At 41.6% G+C, this 20,955-nt stretch overlaps 1 protein-coding gene across 3 annotated transcripts in view; it reads left to right on the top strand.

Annotated features, from left to right (window-relative positions):
• TGFBR2 (transforming growth factor beta receptor 2) overlaps nucleotides 1-20,955 on the top strand; it is a 78,942-nt gene that overhangs the window by 3,614 nt on the left and 54,373 nt on the right. For 2 of the 3 annotated variants that reach the window (XM_073333374.1, XM_073333373.1), the window contains exon 2: nucleotides 4,280-4,399. The exons of the other annotated variant lie outside the window; for it this stretch is intronic. In XM_073333374.1, coding sequence (XP_073189475.1) covers nucleotides 4,280-4,399 — 120 coding nt within the window. The remainder of the gene's footprint in view (nucleotides 1-4,279; nucleotides 4,400-20,955) is intronic. 3 annotated transcript variants of the gene reach the window in all.

Genomic DNA, 20,955 nt, shown 5'->3' with positions numbered 1-20,955 from the left:
AGCTGGGGATCTGGATACTGTTACAAATGGAATGTTTAAAAAGTTAATGGAACTGTTTATGTTGGTTTTTAGGTTTTATTTTGTTTTGCACTTAGGTTTTGTAAAAACTTCTTACTATACATCTAAATTAAATCTGACGGTGGTCCTTCAAAACCATGTCCCTTTTTTCATGTGAAGAAAATTATTCATGTTTATTTGCACGATTGATCCTTTAGGGAGGATTTCCATCTATGTACTGTAAACATTTGTCATATAGCAGCTATTCTTCTTTCTGTCAGGGAAAAAAAAAAAAGCTCAGTATCATTGATGAGGTTTCCCAGATTTCCTCTGCAGGATGCTTTTAAGTGGATATTTTTAGATTCATGGTATGAGCACTTTTTCCTCGTAGTGCTGTATCACAGCTGCAACGCCATGTGCTGTATTCTCTTTGCAGTTACACCTGTTTTACACCACTATGATTCCATTGGCAGCTGTGGAGCTATGACCAACGGACACTGGTGTAAATGAGCAGAACTAATTCCTGCCTGATTCTTCACTGCCTTGCACCTAGTGGAGCTATTTGCGTCCGTGCAAAGTGAGCGTAAAATGGGCTTGATTCTGATCTGTAGCCGAGGCTCACTCAATTCAGCTGAGTCTGTGGAGTCAAAAGCTTTCAGATGCCTTTGAAACACTTGGGCCCATATGGAGCTCTTCGTGGCATCTAGCATAATTTAGGGTATTCTCAAGGCTACTCGTAAGTTCTCCTCATTTTTGGGGCCATTGTTGCAGTTTCAGATCACTGGAATGGAAACGTATGTTGAGAATATTATCTTTTTCCAGGAACAACCCCTACGAAAAGGCAACATAGCCAGCTGTGTGTTAGCTCTACACCATCCAGCGGTTCCTCCACACTAGGGGAATTCTCAACTGAGCAGATCCCTTGGGTGTCAGCAGCTTTGCACCTCCATAGCAGTGCAGATCAGGTGGGAGACAGCTGAGTATCTGGCTCAGTTTGTACTGCTGTAAGTGACAACATGGCACTTTTAATGCAAAGCAGTGGAGAATCAGTTCCTCTGTGGTGAAATAGTAAATCTGTTTAAGCCCTGCCTTGAAAGAGTCAGTCCCTTGGCTTTCATCTAGGTTGCTTACTAGGTTTTAGGCCTCAAATCTGGTCAGGGGTATATTGTTTTCTACTAGACAGTAGCAGTAGAATTTACAAGTTCTTGTAAGCAAGAATAAAAATTAAAAGTGGATGATCTTTACTTGAACAAGCCTAATCCTAGAGGACGAAAATAGCCCAAAATATATTAGAAAGAATGTTTATCTATAGGTTATTCAGCTAGTCCCTTTTGACTTTCAGCTCCAGGTCGATGGGATAAGAATTACTTTAAGAAATTAAGGACCCAATCCTGCAAACAACTTACTTCTGAGCATTTTGTTTGTTATGTGAATAGTCCGATTGAAGTTCCTGCTTACGTGAGTGTAAGAACTGAGATGGGTGTTGCAGCTATGTCAGAGTGCAAAGGGACTATTCGGTGTTGTGAACGAGACACTCCATGCTAAATGTTTGCATGAGCGGGCTCTAAGTGATGAAAACACAATTTTCAGTTAGTATTTTTCTTGGGTGTATTTTCCAGTACATAGACAGGACAGCAGAACTGATATCAGTTAAATGTAGCACCCACTTATCACCCACTGTCTGAAATGGTGCAACTGTAAGTAATACACAAAGTTTAGGTCTGACAAAAAGCTATATACAGAAAAATGGACTATTTCAAACATAATAGAACAATCAAACAGTTTTTCTAATTAGGGGCCATTGTGTGTGCGCTTAATTCCATCTCTGTTTGTGATAGGATTTAAGCACATGGTTAAAAACTATTAACTTCAGTAGGATTTAGCAATCCTTAAAGTTAAGAATGAGTTTAAAGTGAAGTCTCAGTTCAGATGCTTTCCTGAATCAGTCCTAATATTACTTTGGTTACAGTATAACAAAGTTTAGCAACAGTCCAAAATTGTAAGAAACGGTGGCATTGGAAGGAAAAAAACTAATTCCTAGTTCTGTTTTTTTTTACTTCTGTCTGTGTGTGTTTTAAATATCCCAGTTCCTTCATCTTTGTCTTCTTGTAATTGCAGTTTGTTATACCTTTATCTAAGTTTTCTGTTACATCCCATCTCCTCCCTTTATATTGATATTAGAGCCAGTTTCGCCCCTGGAATGATTGTTGAGGAAAATTCTTTTGCTGAAACAGCTGGCAGTTAGCAAGCTTTTCCTGCTGGCATCCATCCCTAAGTTACCCTGATTAGAATGGTCTTCTTTCATTTGTTCCTCTTGTCTTTTTTGGATGAGTGGCACCATTAAGAATGAATGGAGTTTCTAGTCTGTTTCATATCATAATAAAAACAAATTGTTATATTGTATATAATAAACCATAGTTATTTAGAACTGGTCCAATAGTCCAGTGTTCATGGGTCCAGTTCTTCACACACTTGCCTGAGAGTAGGTCAAGAGCAACTCCATTGAAGTAATGGAGTCATTCTAAAGTGATACTGATGTGAGTGAGAGGAGAATTGGGCTCAGTCCTCCACAGCTGCAGCCAGATGGGTTGAGTGTAAGGGTAGATGCACCTCTGTAACTCACAGGAGCATCTGGTTTCTGATATTGAAAGCATTTTTTATTTTAAACCTACATCCATACCAAGGGTTAATGTTTTGCATTTAACTCAAGCTAACTTGAAACTATAGCTATTCGAAAGCTATCTCCCCCCCCCCCCCCGCCTCATTCCGCTTGTATCAAAGGACTCTCTCTTTCGGTCTTCACAGAAGCACCACATCCTTGAGACAACGCACCCAGCGGCTCTCATCTACCTTTACTGCACTGTGTGTTACATTATGAGCATGACTGAGAGTAGAATGTTCACTTTTCACAGGTGCAAATGACTACATAAGATACCAGCTGGTGGTGAATCAGGCCCATCATGTTTGTGAAGTCACGTAAACACTTATATTAGCTGGGATGGGGTGAGGGGGGTGGGGTATCTGCACACATTTTTTGTTAGGACTTAGGTGATAATATCTGGAGTCCAATTGATTTTAATATGGATATTGTATGTGATCATAATGGCTCCAAGATTATTATTTTTTATTGTTACTCTTTGTGTTACAGCAACAGCTTGAGACCCCAACTGAGAGCAGGGCCCCATTATTCTAGGCATTGTACAACCACCTAGTAAGGGACAGTCCCTGCCCCCAAACAGATGTACATTGACCTCAAATAATACAATGTAACAGTCCTTTCAGAGCCTTTGCATTGTGTGACCTAATATACTATTACAGTTTATTATTTGTATTGCTGTACTGAAGAGAAATATTCTAAAGTAGGAGAGCACTACGTTCTATTAATATATGCTTTGCACTTATAGAATGCTTTTCCTCTGTACATTTCAAAATGTTTTTATAAAAGTGGTTAAGCACTAATAGCCTGATTTTTAAAGAGGGGGAAACTGAGACATTGAGAAGTTAAAGTGTGATCCTAATTTGAAAAGTAACTGTAAACATGACATTGTAGTATAACTGTTTTATTGACTCTCGGCAAATTCCAGATCAAATTTTGTGCTTTTTGTGTGTATAATAAATAAGCGTATCTAACTACCACAAGTTCAACCTGTGATTTGTAAGTCAAGCTGTGCTTTTTCTAGCTTATGCATTGTCACCAGTGATAGAGGTTCTGAAAGATAATTTCTGCCCTATTACACCTGTGTAACCCCACTGAGGCATTGTACTGTTGTAACTGAGGGCATAATTTGGCTCTGCAATTGAACTGAATTCAAAATTCTGTTGATGCAGGTGCCAAAATAAAATCCATCTCACTCTCCCATGACTGTATTGCCTCTTCCAAGGAGTAAAAAGGAAGAGAAATTTATTTTTGTTTGAAAAGTGAGTGAATTTGACAAAATATACCCAGAGACCAGGTCTGTTAAGTAGGAAGGTGTCATTTTTTCAAAGCAACTTGCCAAGTAAAGACACAGTATGGCTCTTACATGCACAGGGCACATTAATGGATGCCTTGGAAAACTAGCCTTTGTGCAAGCGAAGTACATCTAGGGCCAGGTCCTCATCTGGCATAAATCAGCATAACTCTACTGAAGGCAATGAAGCTACACCGATTTATATCAACTGAGGATCTGCCCCACAGAATTAATAACTGGCAACTGTGAGTTATGAGGCTCTAATTCCCTTGAGCAGACCTTTGTGATATCGTATCTTACAAGAGCCAAAATGATACAGTTCTCTTTCCCAGAACAAGAAAGTAATTTGGCTGCAGCATTTGGGACTCCCTGGAGCCTAGAGAGTAGAGATTTCAGGAGGCCACAGGAAGAGGGAATTTCCAGAATTCCAGAATGCTGGGACATGATCAAAGGTATGATTAAGGCTTTTAACTTGGGCAGAACCAAGGGGAGAATGAATTATGGCAATGTTGCAGATAGGGGAATAGGCAGACTCAGAAAAGGGAGCTGTGAGAAGCAAAATACTTTAATAGTATTTTACATTAATATAATGCCTTTCATTCCAAAGAACTCAGCATTTCAAAAATTATATAAGCATAAAAGGCACCTCACCCTTGAGAGGTAGGCATTAGCAAGGTGGAGTGAAGGAGAAAGACTTTTCAAACATAAACGGGTAAATGTTTATCCAAACTGTGCCAGAGGATTTTTGGTAGGTCTCATCCAAAAGAGAGACAATTCACAAAAAACATGGTACTAATTTTGTTTACTTTGGAAGAAAGAAGGGCTGAGTCAGCTCTGCCAGAAATTAACCTGTGATTCCATTGAGTCTAGGTATTTCAGACCTGAGAGGTAGATAAGCCATTATCAATTTTCCTGCTGTCAGTATTCCAGCACTAAAAGTGTATGAGTCCGCATACCTGTTTTCAGACTTTTGGGGTGTCTGCAATTTCTGGATGACAAGAGGTTGAGGGTAGGAATTTTCTTAGCTCATTTCACTAACTATAGTAAGTGCATTTTTAATGCAATTTTTAGTATTACAGATCGTACAAGAAAGTGAAGTTTGGAACAGTCCACAGATAGAAACCATAACCCACTAGTAATTCAGCCATTTTCAGGGGCAAAAATAGAAACTCTTGACGAAGGTTCTTCAAAGTGACTAAGGATTTTGGGTGCCTCCACATTTTAACACCTTGTGTGGTTTTGAGATACTTGAAATGAGCTTAATTTTCAGACGATGGATGGCTCAGTACTTTCTGAAAATCATACCCTTCAAAGTTTCTCACATCAGGCACCCAAAGCCACTAGTGACTTTTGACATTGTTGGCGATAAAAGTTGCTCATTAATCTAGAAAACCCCTTAGGACCTGTCTATACTGCAGCTTGGGAGTGAGCTTCCCAGCTCAGGTAGATAGACTTGTGCTAGTGGGGCTTGCGCTAGCATGCTAAATATTAGCTGTGTAGATGTTGCCACACTGGGAGAGGCACAGGCTCGCCGCTTGAGCTCAGAGCCATGGGGTAGCATGAACTTGAGCTCAGGCGGCGAACTTGAGTCTCAGCTGATGCGGCAATGTCCACACTGCTATTTTTAGTGCACTAGCTGCAAATATATGTACCAGGGTGAGAGGTTTGCTCCCAGCTGCTATGTAGTCATACTCATGGACTTAGGTGGGAGCTGAAATCACTTAATACCCAGCAGGACTGGTCCTTATATTTATATATTTTTTTATGCCCATGAAAGAGACATCTCTATCTCCCAACTTCACAGAACTTGTTTGCGAGTTTTGGGTTTGGAGTATATCTGAAGCCATCATAATAATAATACTTAGCACTTTCCCCCTTAGATCTTGAAGTGCTTGTCGGTATGTCTAAGTATTTTATTTGCGTTTTTTAAAAAAATAGATGTATGGAGAGGGAATTATGATGTGGTGTAATTAGTACTTTTTCACTTAGTTTTTTCTCAAATTGCCTAGTCTTTTAAAATATTCCTTGGGTGGACAGAAATTGCTCCAAGTTTGCAATTTTGAGGCTGATCTTGATAGGTGCAAAGTACAGTAATTTTGCTTCCATTCATTCTGGAACTAGTAATTAGCCCAGAGTAGCACTTCTCTGTTGTTTTGAGTAAGGCATTACATGACTACAAGGTGACTTGTGTTTTCCTTTGGCCCAAAATGTGAAGCAATATAAAAATATAAAAAACTTCTTCTTTATGTTTTCAGTGATTACATTGTAATTGCGCCCCCCGCCCCTTTTCCTCTGGGAACATATTATAAGAGCCCTTATTCCCAACTTGACTCCATGGAAATCTTGCAGCATGGCTGTGGGTGTCTTGATGCCAGACACCGCCTTCCCCCCGCCCCCACACACATACAGTGCCTGCTGAAGACCGCATAGGATAGGTCCATGATCAGAGAAGGAAATCTTTGAGATTTATCTTGTGGATTTTTCTTGAACCATCCTCTTTATGGGAGGGATATGGTGGGCTGTGGATTTTGGAGGCCACAGCTTCATCAACCCTATTGATCATGATTAGGAATGCTGTAATATATGAGGATGCAGAAGAGCTGTCATGTAGAGGTGACTGCTGCTCCACTGTCTCATTTACCTCTCATTGATTGGTTCGCAGCTCAAGCCAACATAATTTCCTTCCTCTTCATATTTCCACAAGGAAATACCACACTCTGGAGGGGGACTGTGTTTTGGAGCACAGCGCCTGCCCTGCAGCAACCCCTTCCTCCTCCACCCCTTCAACCCTATGGAGCTCCATCAGTGTGGATCTCTGATGGGCGGCATCCCTGTTGGCCAAGGGAGGGAAGGATGGTGCCATGGTGGTGGCACAGTAATTCCTCAACAGAATTTCTGGATGAAAGCTCCAAGGCCATCAGGAAGCCCAGTCAGTCTTGCATTGTTTCTCCTCTCCTATACTGTGCCAAGTTAAACAAGACACAGGACTAATCTGTTTCCCCATTTCTCCCCACTTAAGAGCTTCGATGTGTTATGAGTCATCAAGGAGCAGTGCTGGTGCAAGGTGGCCCTGCCTTGTGTTACTTGACCATTTTATGGCTCTTTTCTATCATGGCTCTTTTGATGGATATTGTATTGTGCAGCTGAGTTGTACTTCCTCGAACTTTGCTATTTTTGCAGGTGTTAAGTGCAGTGTGTTTTGTCACATGTGCTTACCAGTGGTGTCAAATTGGAAACACTGGTCTCTGTCCTGGTTGGTGAAGGTTGGGGGTGAATGCTATAAGCAGACCATTGTTCATTTGCAATCATTATAAAGTATCTTAACCTTCAAAGCTAATGTTGATACATCTCTGCTACTACCACTCACCACATGCATCAAAGTAGAAGAAACTGGCATCTACATTTCCCCCCCCCCCCCCCCCAGCTGTAGTCTGGCATGGACCATACCCACCAAGATAACTGTCTTCCTTCCCATAAAATGTGAACTTTATTTTAAAAAATCATGCATTTTGTGCTCATTAAATGGAGGAACAGATAACTTGGACGAGTGCATACCCCCAGTGGCGCTGGAACCCTTTTAATAATGGAGGTGCTGAAAGCCAGCCCCCTTATCCCGTCCATACCTCTCCCCCCAGCTGGGGCTGGGAGCAGTGTTGTGTCTCCAGGGGGGAACCCAGACAGAGGTAAGGGGGCAAAGGCTAGGGGTGGGCACGGGGCCAGTAGCAGAGTATCATTGGACTGACGCTCAGTATGGATTGTGTAGAGAATCGCTGAAGTGGACAAGCATCCGTTCCAATGATTGGAAGCTGAAGCTAGACAAATTCAGAATACAAATGTGCAATTTTTTTTTTTAACAGTGAAGGTAATTAACCATTAGAACAACTTATCTAGAGACTGGATAGATTTTTTTTTCCATCATTTGAAATCTTTAAATCAAGACTGGCTATCTTCTTAAAAGGTAAACAATGGCTCAAACAGAAGTTGTGGGCTTGATGCAGAAACTGCTGGTTTTTGCTCCTATCCTGAGTTATGCAGGAGGGTCCGACGAGATGAAAGGTCCTTTCGGGCCTTAAACCCTGAGAATCATCAGGTATTTGTTTAGCACCAAAAGGTGGTTTTACTTGTGTCCTAAGTCAGAATTTGGATTAGTATCTCCAGAAGCAACAAAGAGTTAAGCCACTCTGCTGACTAACCCCTATAAAGGACATTTCAAATATGTATGGGCTATAAAATTTTGCATCCACAGAATTTTAAAAATGTATCCTTTCCCATGGAGAGTTTCTTTTTGTTTAAATTACCATGTTGTTGAATTTGGAAAGCTTAAGCATTTTTTGTGTTTTAAGGACCGTTCTGTTAAATGGATGTTCTCAGTTAATGCAGTGTTTGTGAAAAGTGCCTGACTGACAGCTCCAGAGAGTCAGCTCCTGTTGTTAGTGAACGCATACAGTAGCAGCAGAGTACGTTTCCCCACACTGCGATTTGCCCAACATTGAACAGGTTTTTCAGCTTCCATGTTCATTTAATGCTGAGCCTCCCTCCCCTCTGGGTATCAGTTGAAATGGTGTTTCTGTGATCTTATCATTAGTCCACTATGAACTTTATGGAGACCATCAAGTCATTTCATGTAGGCCACCAAAAGCTTAGAAAAAGTTTCCAGTTTCTCATAGACTTTAAGGCCAGAAGGGACCATCATAGAATCATAGAATATCAGGGTTGGAAGGGACCCCAGAAGGTCATCTAGTCCAACCCCCTGCTCGAAGCAGGACCAATTCCCAGTTAAATCATCCCAGCCAGGGCTTTGTCAAGCCTGACCTTAAAAACCTCTAAGGAAGGAGATTCTACCACCTCCCTAGGTAACGCATTCCAGTGTTTCACCACCCTCTTAGTGAAAAAGTTTTTCCTAATATCCAATCTAAACCTCCCCCACTGCAACTTGAGACCATTACTCCTCGTTCTGTCATCTGCTACCATTGAGAACAGTCTAGAGCCATCCTCTTTGGAACCCCCTTTCAGGTAGTTGAAAGCAGCTATCAAATCCCCCCTCATTCTTCTCTTCTGCAGGCTAAACAATCCCAGCTCCCTCAGCCTCTCCTCATAACTCATGTGTTCCAGTCCCCTAATCATTTTTGTTGCCCTTCGCTGGACTCTCTCCAATTTATCCACATCCTTCTTGTAGTGTGGGGCCCAAAACTGGACACAGTACTCCAGATGAGGCCTCACCAATGTCGAATAGAGGGGAACGATCACATCCCTCGATATGCTCGCTATGCCCCTACTTATACATCCCAAAATGCCATTGGCCTTCTTGGCAACAAGGGCACACTGCTGACTCATGTCCAGCTTCTCGTCCACTGTCACCCCTAAGTCCTTTTCCGCAGAACTGCTGCCTAGCCATTCGGTCCCTAGTCTGTAGCGGTGCATTGGATTCTTCCATCCTAAGTGCAGGACCCTGCACTTATCCTTATTGAACCTCATCAGATTTCCTTTGGCCCAATCCTCCAATTTGTCTAGGTCCTTCTGTATCCTATCCCTCCCCTCCAGCGTATCTACCACTCCTCCCAGTTTAGTATCATCCGCAAATTTGCTGAGAGTGCAATCCACACCATCCTCCAGATCATTTATGAAGATATTGAACAAAACTGGCCCCAGGACCGACCCTTGGGGCACTCCACTTGATACCGGCTGCCAACTAGACATGGAGCCATTGATCACTACCCGTTGAGCCCGACAATCTAGCCAGCTTTCTACCCACCTTATAGTGCATTCATCCAGCCCATACTTCCTTAACTTGCTGACAAGAATACTGTGGGAGACAGTGTCAAAAGCTTTGCTAAAGTCAAGAAACAATACATCCACTGCTTTCCCTTCATCCACAGAACCAGTAATCTCATCATAAAAGGCGATTAGATTAGTCAGGCATGACCTTCCCTTGGTGAATCCATGCTGGCTGTTCCTGATCACTTTCCTCTCATGCATGATCATCTGATCTGACCTCCCGCACATTGTAGGCCACAGAACCTCACTCAGCCTCTCCTGTAATAGAACTATAATCTCTGGCTGAGTTACTGAAGTCCTGAAATCATGATTTAAAGACTTCAAGTTATAGAGAATCCACCATTTACACTAGTTTAAACCGGCAAGTGACCCAAGCCCCATGTTGAAGAGGAAGGGGATCCTACCCCCGCCCTCCCTCCCCTGGGTCTCTGCCAATCTGACCCAGGAAGAAATTCCTTCCTAACTCCACATACGGTGATCAGCTAGATCCTGAGCATGTTGGCAAGACCCACCAGCCAGACACCTGGGAAAAGATTCTCTATAGTAACTCGGAGCCCTCCCCATCTAGTGTCCCATCACTGGCCATTGGAGATTGGCTACATGCCATTGTGGGCAGCCTGTCATCCCATCCCTTCCATAAACTTATCAAGCTCAGTCTTGAAGCCAGTTAGGTTTTTTTCCCCACTGGTCCCCTTGGAAGGCTGTTCCACAACTTCTCTTCTCTGATGGTTAGAAAACTTTATCGAATTTCAAGCCTAAACTTAACGATGGCCAGTTTATATCCATTCATTCTTGTCCACATTGGCACTTAACTTAAATAACCCTTCTCTCTCCCTGGTATTTATCCCTCTGATGTATTTGTATAGAGGAATCATATCTTCCATCAGCCTTCATTTTTTGGTTAGGCTAAACAAGCCCAGCTTTTTGAGTCTCCTCTCATAAGGTAGGTTTTCCATTCCTTGGATCATCCTAGTAGCCACTCTCTGCACCTGATCCAGTTTGAATTCATCTCTCTTAAACATGGGAGACCAGAATTGCATGCAGTATTCCAGATGAGTTCTCACCGGTGCCTTGTATAATGGTGCTAACACTTTTCTCTCTCTCTACTGGAAATAGCTCGCCTGATGCATCCTAGGACTTCACTTTTTCATGGCTGCATCACATTGGCAGCTCATAGTTCTTGTTTACCCCTAAGTGCATGACTTTGCACTTTGCACTATTAAATTTTGTCCAGTTTCTGTTACTCCAGTTTAAGGTTGTCCAGATCTTCTTATGTGATATTCTGTTCCTCCTCAGTATTGACAATACCTTCCAACTTTGTGTCATCCACAAATTTTATTAGCACACTCAACTTTTTTTTGCCTAGATCATTAATAAAAATGTTAAATAAAATTGGTCCCAAGACCGATCCCTGAGGAACTCTACTAGTAACCTCCCTCCAGCCTGATAATTCACCTGTCAGTATCACCTGCTCTCCGTTAACCCATTCCTTATCCACTTTAAATTCTCATATTAATCAACATCTTCTCCAATTTAACTAATAATTTCCCATGCCTCAAATGCCTTACTGAAATCCAGGTCAATTAGATCTACTGCATTTCTTTTGTCTAAAAAATCAGTTCTCTTCTCAAAGAAGGAGATCAGGTTGGTCTGGCATGATCTACCTTTTGTAAAACCATGTTGTATTTTATCCCAATTACTGTTTACCTCTATGCCCTTAACTACTTTCTCTTTCAAAATTTGTTCTAAGACCTTGCATACAATTGAGGTCAAACAGGCCTGTAGTTTCCCAGCTCACTTTTTTTCCTTTCTTAAAAATAGGAACTATATTAGCGATTCTCCAGTCATAGAGTATGACCCCCCAAGTTTATGGATTCATTAAAAATCCTTGCTGTTGGACTTGCAATTTCATGTGCCAGTTCCTTTAATATTCTTGGATGGGGATTATCCAGGCCCCCCAATTTAGTCCCATTAAGCTGTTTGAGTTCCACCTTGGACGTGGTAATTTCTACTCCTATATCCTTGTTCTCATTAGCCACTCTGCCACTACCTATAAACTCTTCATTAGCCGTATTAAAACCTGAGGCAAAGTATTTGTTTAGGTGTTGGGCAATGCCCAGATTATCTTTAATCTCCACCCCATCCTCAGTGTTTAGCGGTCCCACTTCTTCTTTCCTTGTTTTCTTTTTATTTATATGTATATAAATAAAAATATATAAATATATATTTATATTCTTTTACTGTTGGTTTTAATTTCCTTTGGCAAGGTCTAACTTTGCTTGGCTTTTGGCAGTTCTCACTTTTCCCCTGCACTTTCTGACCTACAAGAGGTAGCTTTCCTTGCTAATCCATCCCATCTTCCATTCCTTGTAGGATTTCTGCTTTTTCTTAATCACCTGTTTGAGATGGTTGCAGATCAAGCTGGATGAGCATCCCTTCCCCACAATATTTTTCCTCTTGCTTGGGATTCAGGATTCAGATAGTTTCTGCAACTTTGACTTAAAGATCTGAATGTGGAGGAGGCTTGGCATTACATAGCGTTTTTCAGCCCAGTCCACTTCCCTAGCTAATTCCCCCCCCCTCCCTTTTTTTAATCGTTTGCCCTTTTGGAATCAAGGACCCTAGTTGCAAACTTTTTTTTTTATCCTTTCATTTAGTTTAAACTGAATTAGCTCATGGTCGCTCAAACCAAGCTTGTCCCCTACAACCAATTCTTATGTGAAGTCCTTACTACTCACCAATACCAAATCTAAAATGGCATCACCTTTTGTTGGTTTGGCAACTATTTGGTGAAGAATTGTGTCAGCTATGATCTCCAGGAAAATCTGGGCCCTACTATTAGTAGCACTTATCCTCCAATCTGTTTCTAAGAATTTAGTCTCTCATAATCACACAATTCCCAGTAGCATTTATTTAATTAAAAACATTAAAGAGGTCTCAATCCATGTCCAAATTGATCCTGGGGGAAGCACTATCCTAGGGGAACCTCTAGAAGTTTTCTCCTGCAACGTGCTTTTTGGCCCAAACAGGCTCTGTCTTATCCATTCCATCACTTCTAATTTCTTTACAGTCTACCTTATCATTAATATACAAGGTTACTCCACCACCAGTTGCTACTTTACCACAGCTGGATTTGAATCTGTGACCTACAAATGAAGGATTAATATGTGCCACGGCCAGCCTCTGGAACAATCCAGTTACCCTCAAATAGATGTATTGGTCCAGATCCTGAACTAGTATAACTTGGTGTAGCACCATGGGAGTCAGTGGAGCTACACTGATTCATACCAGCTGAAGATCTAGTCCCATTAATCCTTTATAAGATACCACAGAAAGTAGGTACCTTCCATATGGTACCATACTATATCATGTCTCTAGCTGAACTATACCATGTAAAAACTCATGAAGCGTAGCCACATTTTGTTTTTAAAATTTTTTAATTGTTACAAGGAAAAGACAGTTGAACAAAAATTATGAGTCGGAGGGAATGTGTGTCTGATTTTGAGTTCTTCCAAGAAAGGTTTTCCTGATTCATCTGAGCAAGTGGTGTGTTTCTCAGTCTTACACCCATCCTCCTTTCTCCACACAACACCTCCTTTTACAGAAGTAATTGTTTTGCAGACTTTTGGTTGGTTTTCCCTTGCACTTCTAATTGGAATTTTTCTTTTTAAAAAGACATCTGAAGAATGCACATGCTGACTTTAAGAACTGTTGGGCTATTGAGAAAGAACTGGAGTACTTGTGGCACCTTAGAGATTAACCAATGTATTTGAGCATAAGCTTTCGTGAGCTACAGCTCACTTCAATCGGATGCATACTGTGGAAAGTGTAGAAGATCTTTTTATACACACAAAGCATGAAAAAATACCTCCCCCCACCCCACTCTTCTGCTGGTAATAGCTTATCTAAAGTGATCATTCTCCTTACAATGTGTATGATAATCAAGGTGGGCCATTTCCAGCACAAATCCTGGGAGAGTGGTCACTTTAGATAAGCTATTACCAGCAGGAGAGTGGGTTTGTGGGGGGGAGGGGGGGGTGAGAACCTGGATTTGTGCTGGAAATGGCCCAACTACAGTGTTTTTCTGCCTAAATATCCAGTATTATACTTCATAACCAACCTAGAACAGACTGCTTTCTCTCTCACACCTTCAGACAGGTAGACTAAATATTTTAGCCAGGCAAGTTCCTTCACACTGAGCTCTCTTTTTTTGAGAATATCCTTGCGTCATGCTGTAATGCCAGGCCTTTTGGTGCAGACAACTGAACCACATTGTACAGTGACTAAAAGAATCCACTGCAGGCAGTAAGAAGTGTTTTTTCTTGTATGCACGTATGCATATTTGTTAGTGTCAGAGTGATGCTAGCCTTTAAATGTGAGTGTCATGTATGCCGGATTCCACAGGCATCTACATGAGAATGTACCCTAGAAGAAAGCAGTTTTACAACATGGTGTACAAATGTAACTTCCTTGTGTTCGTGTTCTAGAGTCAATGGTAGTGACAGGGCCCTTTGGCCCATTGGGCCCTTTAAAGGGTTTGGTTATGGAGTGAAATCCACATCCCACTGAAGTTATGGTAAAATACCCACTTACTTCAATAGGGGCTGGATTTCACCCACAAATTTTATTTTACTTTAAACCTGGTAACACCTCCTGCAGTGAAGAGAAATTTGTGAACAGCCTCATTTGCCCCCTTCCCCACATCTCTTGGATATCATTCAAAAACTTGTTTTTATGAGCTATGTCCTCTTCTCAATGCATTGTTTATAATTTCCATTAATGGTGGGAATTAGATGCATCCAACCTGACAGAAACAAATATAGCCCTCCATGCTGCTGAATTTGAGAAGGTTGTGTATTTTCCCCCCCAAATCCATTCAAAGTGATTTTGCTCCCAAAGGATTAAGTTTCAGTCTAACTTTACTTTGAGGAGAGCAATTTACTATTTTAACTGAGCTGATGGATTATGAAAGTGAATAATTTCTTTCTCATGCTATTCCCATCGAATCTGTCATTCAAACATTGCTGTGTATCAATGAAACTGTTTGCAAAAAGATTTTTCACAGTTTTCGAAGTTTTTCTTTACAGTCAACAAGCTCTGAACAGAGCTGCCACAAAAGCTTGTTGGCCCATCAGAGATTGACAGAGAATTTCCTTTTTGGTAAAATAAGTCTTTATTCCAATACAATTAATTTTCCAAGTTAGATTAACTAGGGTGGATCAGGAAAAGAGGTACATACAGCCTTCAGAAAATAAACTGTATAGAATTCTATAATATTAGAACAATTCATTTTATTGCAAACTAATGTTTTAGACCAATGCTGTAGCCCCTTTATAACAGGGGCCGGCAACCTATGGCGTGCGAGCCGATTTTTAATGGCATGCTGCTGCCTGCCGGGTCCCAGCCGCTGGCCCCACTCAGCCCGCTGCCGGTCTGGGGTTCTGGCTGCCAGCCCCTTGCTAGCCAGGGTCCCGGCAACAGGCCCCGCTCAGCCTGCTGCTGGCCTAGGTGAACGGAATCCCAGGGCTGGCAGCGGGCTGAGCGGGCCAGCGGCGTAAGGTCAGCATTTTAATTTAATTTTAAATGAAGCTTCTTAAACATTTTGAAAACCTTGTTTACTTTACATACGACAATAGTTTAGTTATATGATATATAGACTTATAGAGAGAGACCTTCTAAAAAACGTTAAAATGTATTACTGGCACGCGAAACCTTACATTAAAGTGAATAAATGAAGACTCGGCACACCACTTCTGAAAGGTTGCCGACCCCTGCCTTATAAGAATGTTTTTAGCGATGTGCCCAAAATATAATTCTAGATCTCACCTCCCCCACTTCTGCTGAAATTTGGAGAAGTTCAAAATCTAAGCAAAGGACCAAATTTTGCAAATGTCCCTATGTTTATACTGAGCTGAAACAAGCACCCCTGAATTTTAGTGCTTGAACTCTGGATCCAAATTTTGTAGTGGGAGCCCACTTTTTTTAAAATAAGGGAGGATCAGATTTTTAAACATGGTAACAGTGCACCCACAAAAATACAAATGCACTCATTGCATATGGAAAGTAAGTATTTGTACATGTGTATAAATCAGTGCATATGCATGTGTGCATAACTGCTGCCAGGTTAGAAGCACAATTGCCTGGTTAATGCATTTAAATACTCATTTTTCTAGGGCACCTGTGGGTCTTTACAACAGTGATTTGTGTAACTGATAAATATGAGTCCCATGGATATGCTGGATGTTTATGGAAAGTTTTATAAAAGTTTCAGGCGGGTTAGTCAACGCTATGCATGTGTGTATACATATGTCTCGTATGGGAATAGTGGAGATTCTCAACATGTGAATCACATCCCTCCCTTATTCCTTTCGCTGAAGTAAATTTATTCGGTCATTTCCAATCATAGATGGCTAGATTGATGACATCAGACAAAGAATAAAGTCCTCAGATTCATGAAGCACCCCATAAATCAAGGGAGGTACAAGAGTCAGTACCTAGAAGTGCTGCAAAAACTGGCACCATGGATTCTGGGGTGCATTGGTGAAGGAGCTCAATGAGGAATCATGGTTGAAAAAAATCTAGAAACAGTAGTATGCACTCTTCTATCAGAGTTAAAAAAAAATGTTAAACAGCAGCACTATAATTTTCTTACTCTAAACCGCATAATCTGAGCCAAAATCTTTTTAGGTCTTACATATGCCATTTATGTGTCTGGTGCATCATAATTATGAAGTATTATCAGTGCAGGAATGCGACACTTTAAGTTTTATGGGAACAGATGTAGCCCACTCAGGGTTATATTTTAGGAGTCCTTTTGATTTTCTTTTTTAAAAATCTAACATCCAGTCTTTTGGGCCTGATTCTGATCTCATTTAAATCAGTGAACTTACTCCCAAAGTATTAGGGTGGAAGTGAAATCAGAATCAGGCCCATTAATTTCACCGACCTAGAACTGTGAAAAATATTCATAACAAAAACTGAAACTCAGGCAACGTTTATCAAAGTTCACCAACTGTTTGGCCAGGCAAGTTTCAAGCAAATCTTCATCGGGCATTGGGTGAAAACTTCAGAGCCATCAAGTTTCACAAGGTTTTTCCCATAAAGCAAGGCAGAACTGGTGGTTTGGTTGAAAATTACTTCGTGTTTATATGTTGGTTGTAGTTTTGTTGATCCCAGGATATTAGAGGAATAACTCACCCACCTTATCTCTTTTGTGTTGACATCACATGTGTACCCCAAACTCATGGGGTGCACCTCACCCAAACCAAAATTAGGGTTACCAACTGTGACTGAAGCTATTCTGGGAGATTTTTTCCCCAGCATGACATAATTTAATTTTCTTAATATATCCTATTAAAATCTCCCACGTTGCTTTCAGTTGTCATCGGGAGATCAGTGATGCTTCCAGGAGATTGTAGGCCAATCCTGGAGGGTTGGAAACCCTAACCAAAACACTTGGAAGAGAGAAATAGATCCACTTAATAACACAGTACTTTTCTATTAGCCCTGGTCTACACTGTGAATAACGTAGCTGAAGTCGACGTACTTAGATCGACTTACTGTGGTGTGTCTGCCACGGTGAGTTGACTGCTGCCGCTCCCCTGTCGACTCTGCCTGTGCCTCTCGCGGCGCTGGAGTACAGGAGTTGACAGGAGAGTGCTCGGGGGTCTATTTATTGCGTCTAGACTAGACGCCGATAAATCGATCCCTGCTGGATGGATCGCTGCCCGCCGATCCGGCACGTAGTGAAGACATACCCTTGGATTATACCTTCTCATCAAGAAAATATAGTATATTTTTACCAACATTGGTGCATGAGCCTCTCTCCAAATCCCTGTGCGGTAGGGAAATCTATTATTCCCACTTACAGTCGAGGAAACTGTGACACAAAGACATTCAGGTCAGAATTTTCAAATGCATCCAGTAATTTTGGTTGACCAACTTGAGACACTTTGGGTCTGATTTTTTCCAGAGTGCTTAGCAGTTGCAGCTGCTGTGCAAGTAAATAAGATCATCCGCTTCCTGCCGTCTCTGAAAATCTAAGGCCCGGATCCTCAAAAGTATTTAGGGATCTCTTGAGGATCTGGATGTAGGTGCCTCAAGATAGTTATCCCAAAATTGTTGCACCCAAAATTAGTTAAAGTGTGTTAAAAATGCTAGCTTGAGTGATTTGCTCCAGGTCACACAGGAAGTCCGTGGTAGAGATGAGAACAGAACCCCAAACACCAGACTCTCCCAGTCCTGTGCCTCAACTACAAGAACACCATTCCTCTCCTCTATGCTGGGTGAACTCTTTCTGGAATATCAGAAAAATGAGCCAATGAGCACTTCCTAAGAAGGATGCTTGGGAAGTGTTTAATTATTCTCACAATATGCAATTTCCTAGGATCAAAAAGGAATATTTTTTTTATAATTAGGTATCATTATAAATAAGTGTGTGTGTGTGTGTTTCTGTAATGCGCACCACAAAGGTACGAATGCTCTCAGTGCATGGAAAACTGTACCGAGTACAGTCTTCAAAAACTGTAATGTACCCACAGAATGAGTACAACTGCAGGACAGTCTTCAGACTGAAACCACTGTGTATCATGTAGCTTGATGTGTGACATACACCAGTGAGATCTGCATGGACATATTTCTTCCAAAGGCTGCAGAGAAACTTTGCTTCAATAACATTATACATATATGACTCAAAACAAAAAAACCAGGAAATTCGAATATAAGAATGATGCTTTCACTTTCATTCACAAAGCAACCCAGCCCTATTGAGGATGGGGTGTCAGCCATAGCTTTGAATTTCCTGTCTTCTGTTGTGCTTTATCACAGCCTTAATGTGGAATATAGGAGTTCTTGCTTCATTTCCTATGCTTAACTTTTAAGAAAGGTCATAAAATGCATATTGTTTGTTTGTGAGACCAGAGGGGGTCTCTTTTAACTTTTAAATAAGCGGTATTTAATCCTATGTAGACATAATCTGGGCTAGATTAACCATTTGTAAAATACTCTGTCAAGCATTTGTGAAAGGCATATTGCTCGTCCAGCTAAATATATATTTTAGTCCTCTTAAGGTACATGTACACTGCAGTAAAAGACTTGCAGCATAGCTGCAGCTGGTCCAGGTCATCTGACTCAGGATTGCAGGGCTAAAAATAGCAGTGTAGACTTTTGGGTTTGGGATGAAACCCCACAAGGGGGTGGGTCTCAGAACCTGGGTTCCAGACCGAGCCCAAATGTCTACATGGTTATTTTTAGCCCCACAGCCCTGTGAGCCCAAGTGAATTGACCCAGGCTCTGAGACTCGGTTATGTGGGTTGTTTATTGCAGTGTAGATGTACCCTTAGTCTGCACACTTTCCTTTGGGAGCCGTTATAGCCCAGTTCTTTCCCTCCCACTCACTCCTGTCATACTTAGTTCTGCTTCTAAGTATCTGTGCTTGTAGTAATCCCTAACTAAAATTTAACCACTTCTGTATGCTGTTAAAATAGAGAGATTCTTCCATTGCATGCAATAGTTAACTGAAATTTCTGACTCCTTGTTCCATACTCTTTTTTCTATTTTCCTTCTGCATGTATTATCATTGTTCCACACCTTTGGAAATAGCCGCTTTCCTCACTTTACAGTGCTATTTAACATGCTTGTCGCTGTTCATGGCACCTGCACTTGTATTTCCCCTCTCTCTGGTACAGCAAGGGCACTCACTCTCAGGTGTCCAACTCCCCTCGCCATCCCCTCTCTTAGGTGGAGAAACATCTCTCGCTCCCTTCTGACCGGGTATCTCCAGGTTAAATTAGTCCCTGTCTTCACTGAATTATTCCCAGCTGAGACAGGCTGCCCAAGCACACTGGCTTTGTTTCCTTTCCGTCACCATTAACTGTGTGACTGTCCACAATTATATGGTACCATGCAGTACTCCCTATGCAACCCTATTTTATTCTTAAAGTAAGAGCCCTACAGAGAAAACAATAAAAGAATCTACCCACACGTTATTAAGCTTACAAGAGACCACCCCGACCCTAACGTGGGCTCTGCAGGAGCAGCCCTTCAACACCCAAAGGGTTTCCTTGTGGTTTTGAGTTCATTATAGCTTTAGTTCCAAACAAGTACTTAGTTTTATGGGGCCTCCATCAGCCTAGTCAGTCCTACCAACCTTTCCTAAGGACTGGGGCCTTCCATGGACCAGGACTCTTGTCTGTTTGCTGGATCATGAAGGAGGCCCTGATCCAGTTTGAAACCAGGCTATTATCCAAAAACTCTCTCTTTGTCTGTTGGTCCCTGGAGAATCTAGTCTGAACTAGTATCTGCGCACCTCTCCAGGGGTAGCTTCAAAGGGTTGCTAATGGAGCAAGTACATTAGCGTCCCCCTCTTACTAGAAGAGTTACACACACTAACACATACACAATTGCATTTTTAACACAATGGACCCCAAAGATTTTAAACCTAATTCCATAAGGTTTAACTTAATTCAGTAAAGTTTATCTTAATTCCATAAGGTTGGCCCAGGATATTGTTAGTCTCTCACAATGCTGCTGAGTGCCTTCCCATTTTGAAGATATCATTCTGCTTGTAGCATTGATCCTTGTGCAGTGTGGTTCAGGATGTGCAATGTTGTGCTCCAGCAGGAGAATGAGCAGGTTACACATAGGTGCAAGTTTTTAAAAATTATCTCTGGAGGATAAGCACTAAATGTGACACACAGCGCTGATTTGCAGCATGAATGTTTTGAGCTCTGAGAGGTAACCATTTTATGAGCATGGTATATGACCTGGTTGTTGAAGTGAAGTTATTGTACGCTGAGGTTCTAAGACTCTCCTGTATGAATGTATTTGTCTAGCTTAAGAGCAGTGGTGGGAAGAATAAATAGGAAGGCAGTGGTCCTAGATAAGCAGCCTCTCTGCCAACACCAGGGGCAATTACAAGATAGTGGCATGCTTCCAGGCTTTAGGCTGAAGGGAGACAGCTGTTCTTTGAGGCCTGGAGATCACTGTTCCCTCTAAGCTGTGCGCGTGTGCGTGCGCACACAGATCCTAAATCCCGTGCACACGACGAAACACTGCACGCACAAAAAATTGCACAGAAGAAATTTTTTGCGCACACAGCCCGTCAAAAATTAGAGGGAACATCGCTGGAGATCAAAAGAACCCTGAACAGTTAAAAAGCCGTCCGAGGAAAAGAAGAGGATGGGGTTGCCAGGGCTGTCTAGGGAGTTGTCAGCTCTGACAGGGAGACAAACTG

Source organism: Lepidochelys kempii, chromosome 2 (genome assembly GCF_965140265.1).
Source record: "Lepidochelys kempii isolate rLepKem1 chromosome 2, rLepKem1.hap2, whole genome shotgun sequence".
In the NCBI taxonomy this organism is placed as follows: domain Eukaryota; kingdom Metazoa; phylum Chordata; order Testudines; family Cheloniidae; genus Lepidochelys; species Lepidochelys kempii.
Note: the sequence above shows the minus strand (reverse complement) of the source record. Positions and strands in the feature narration are given on the sequence as shown.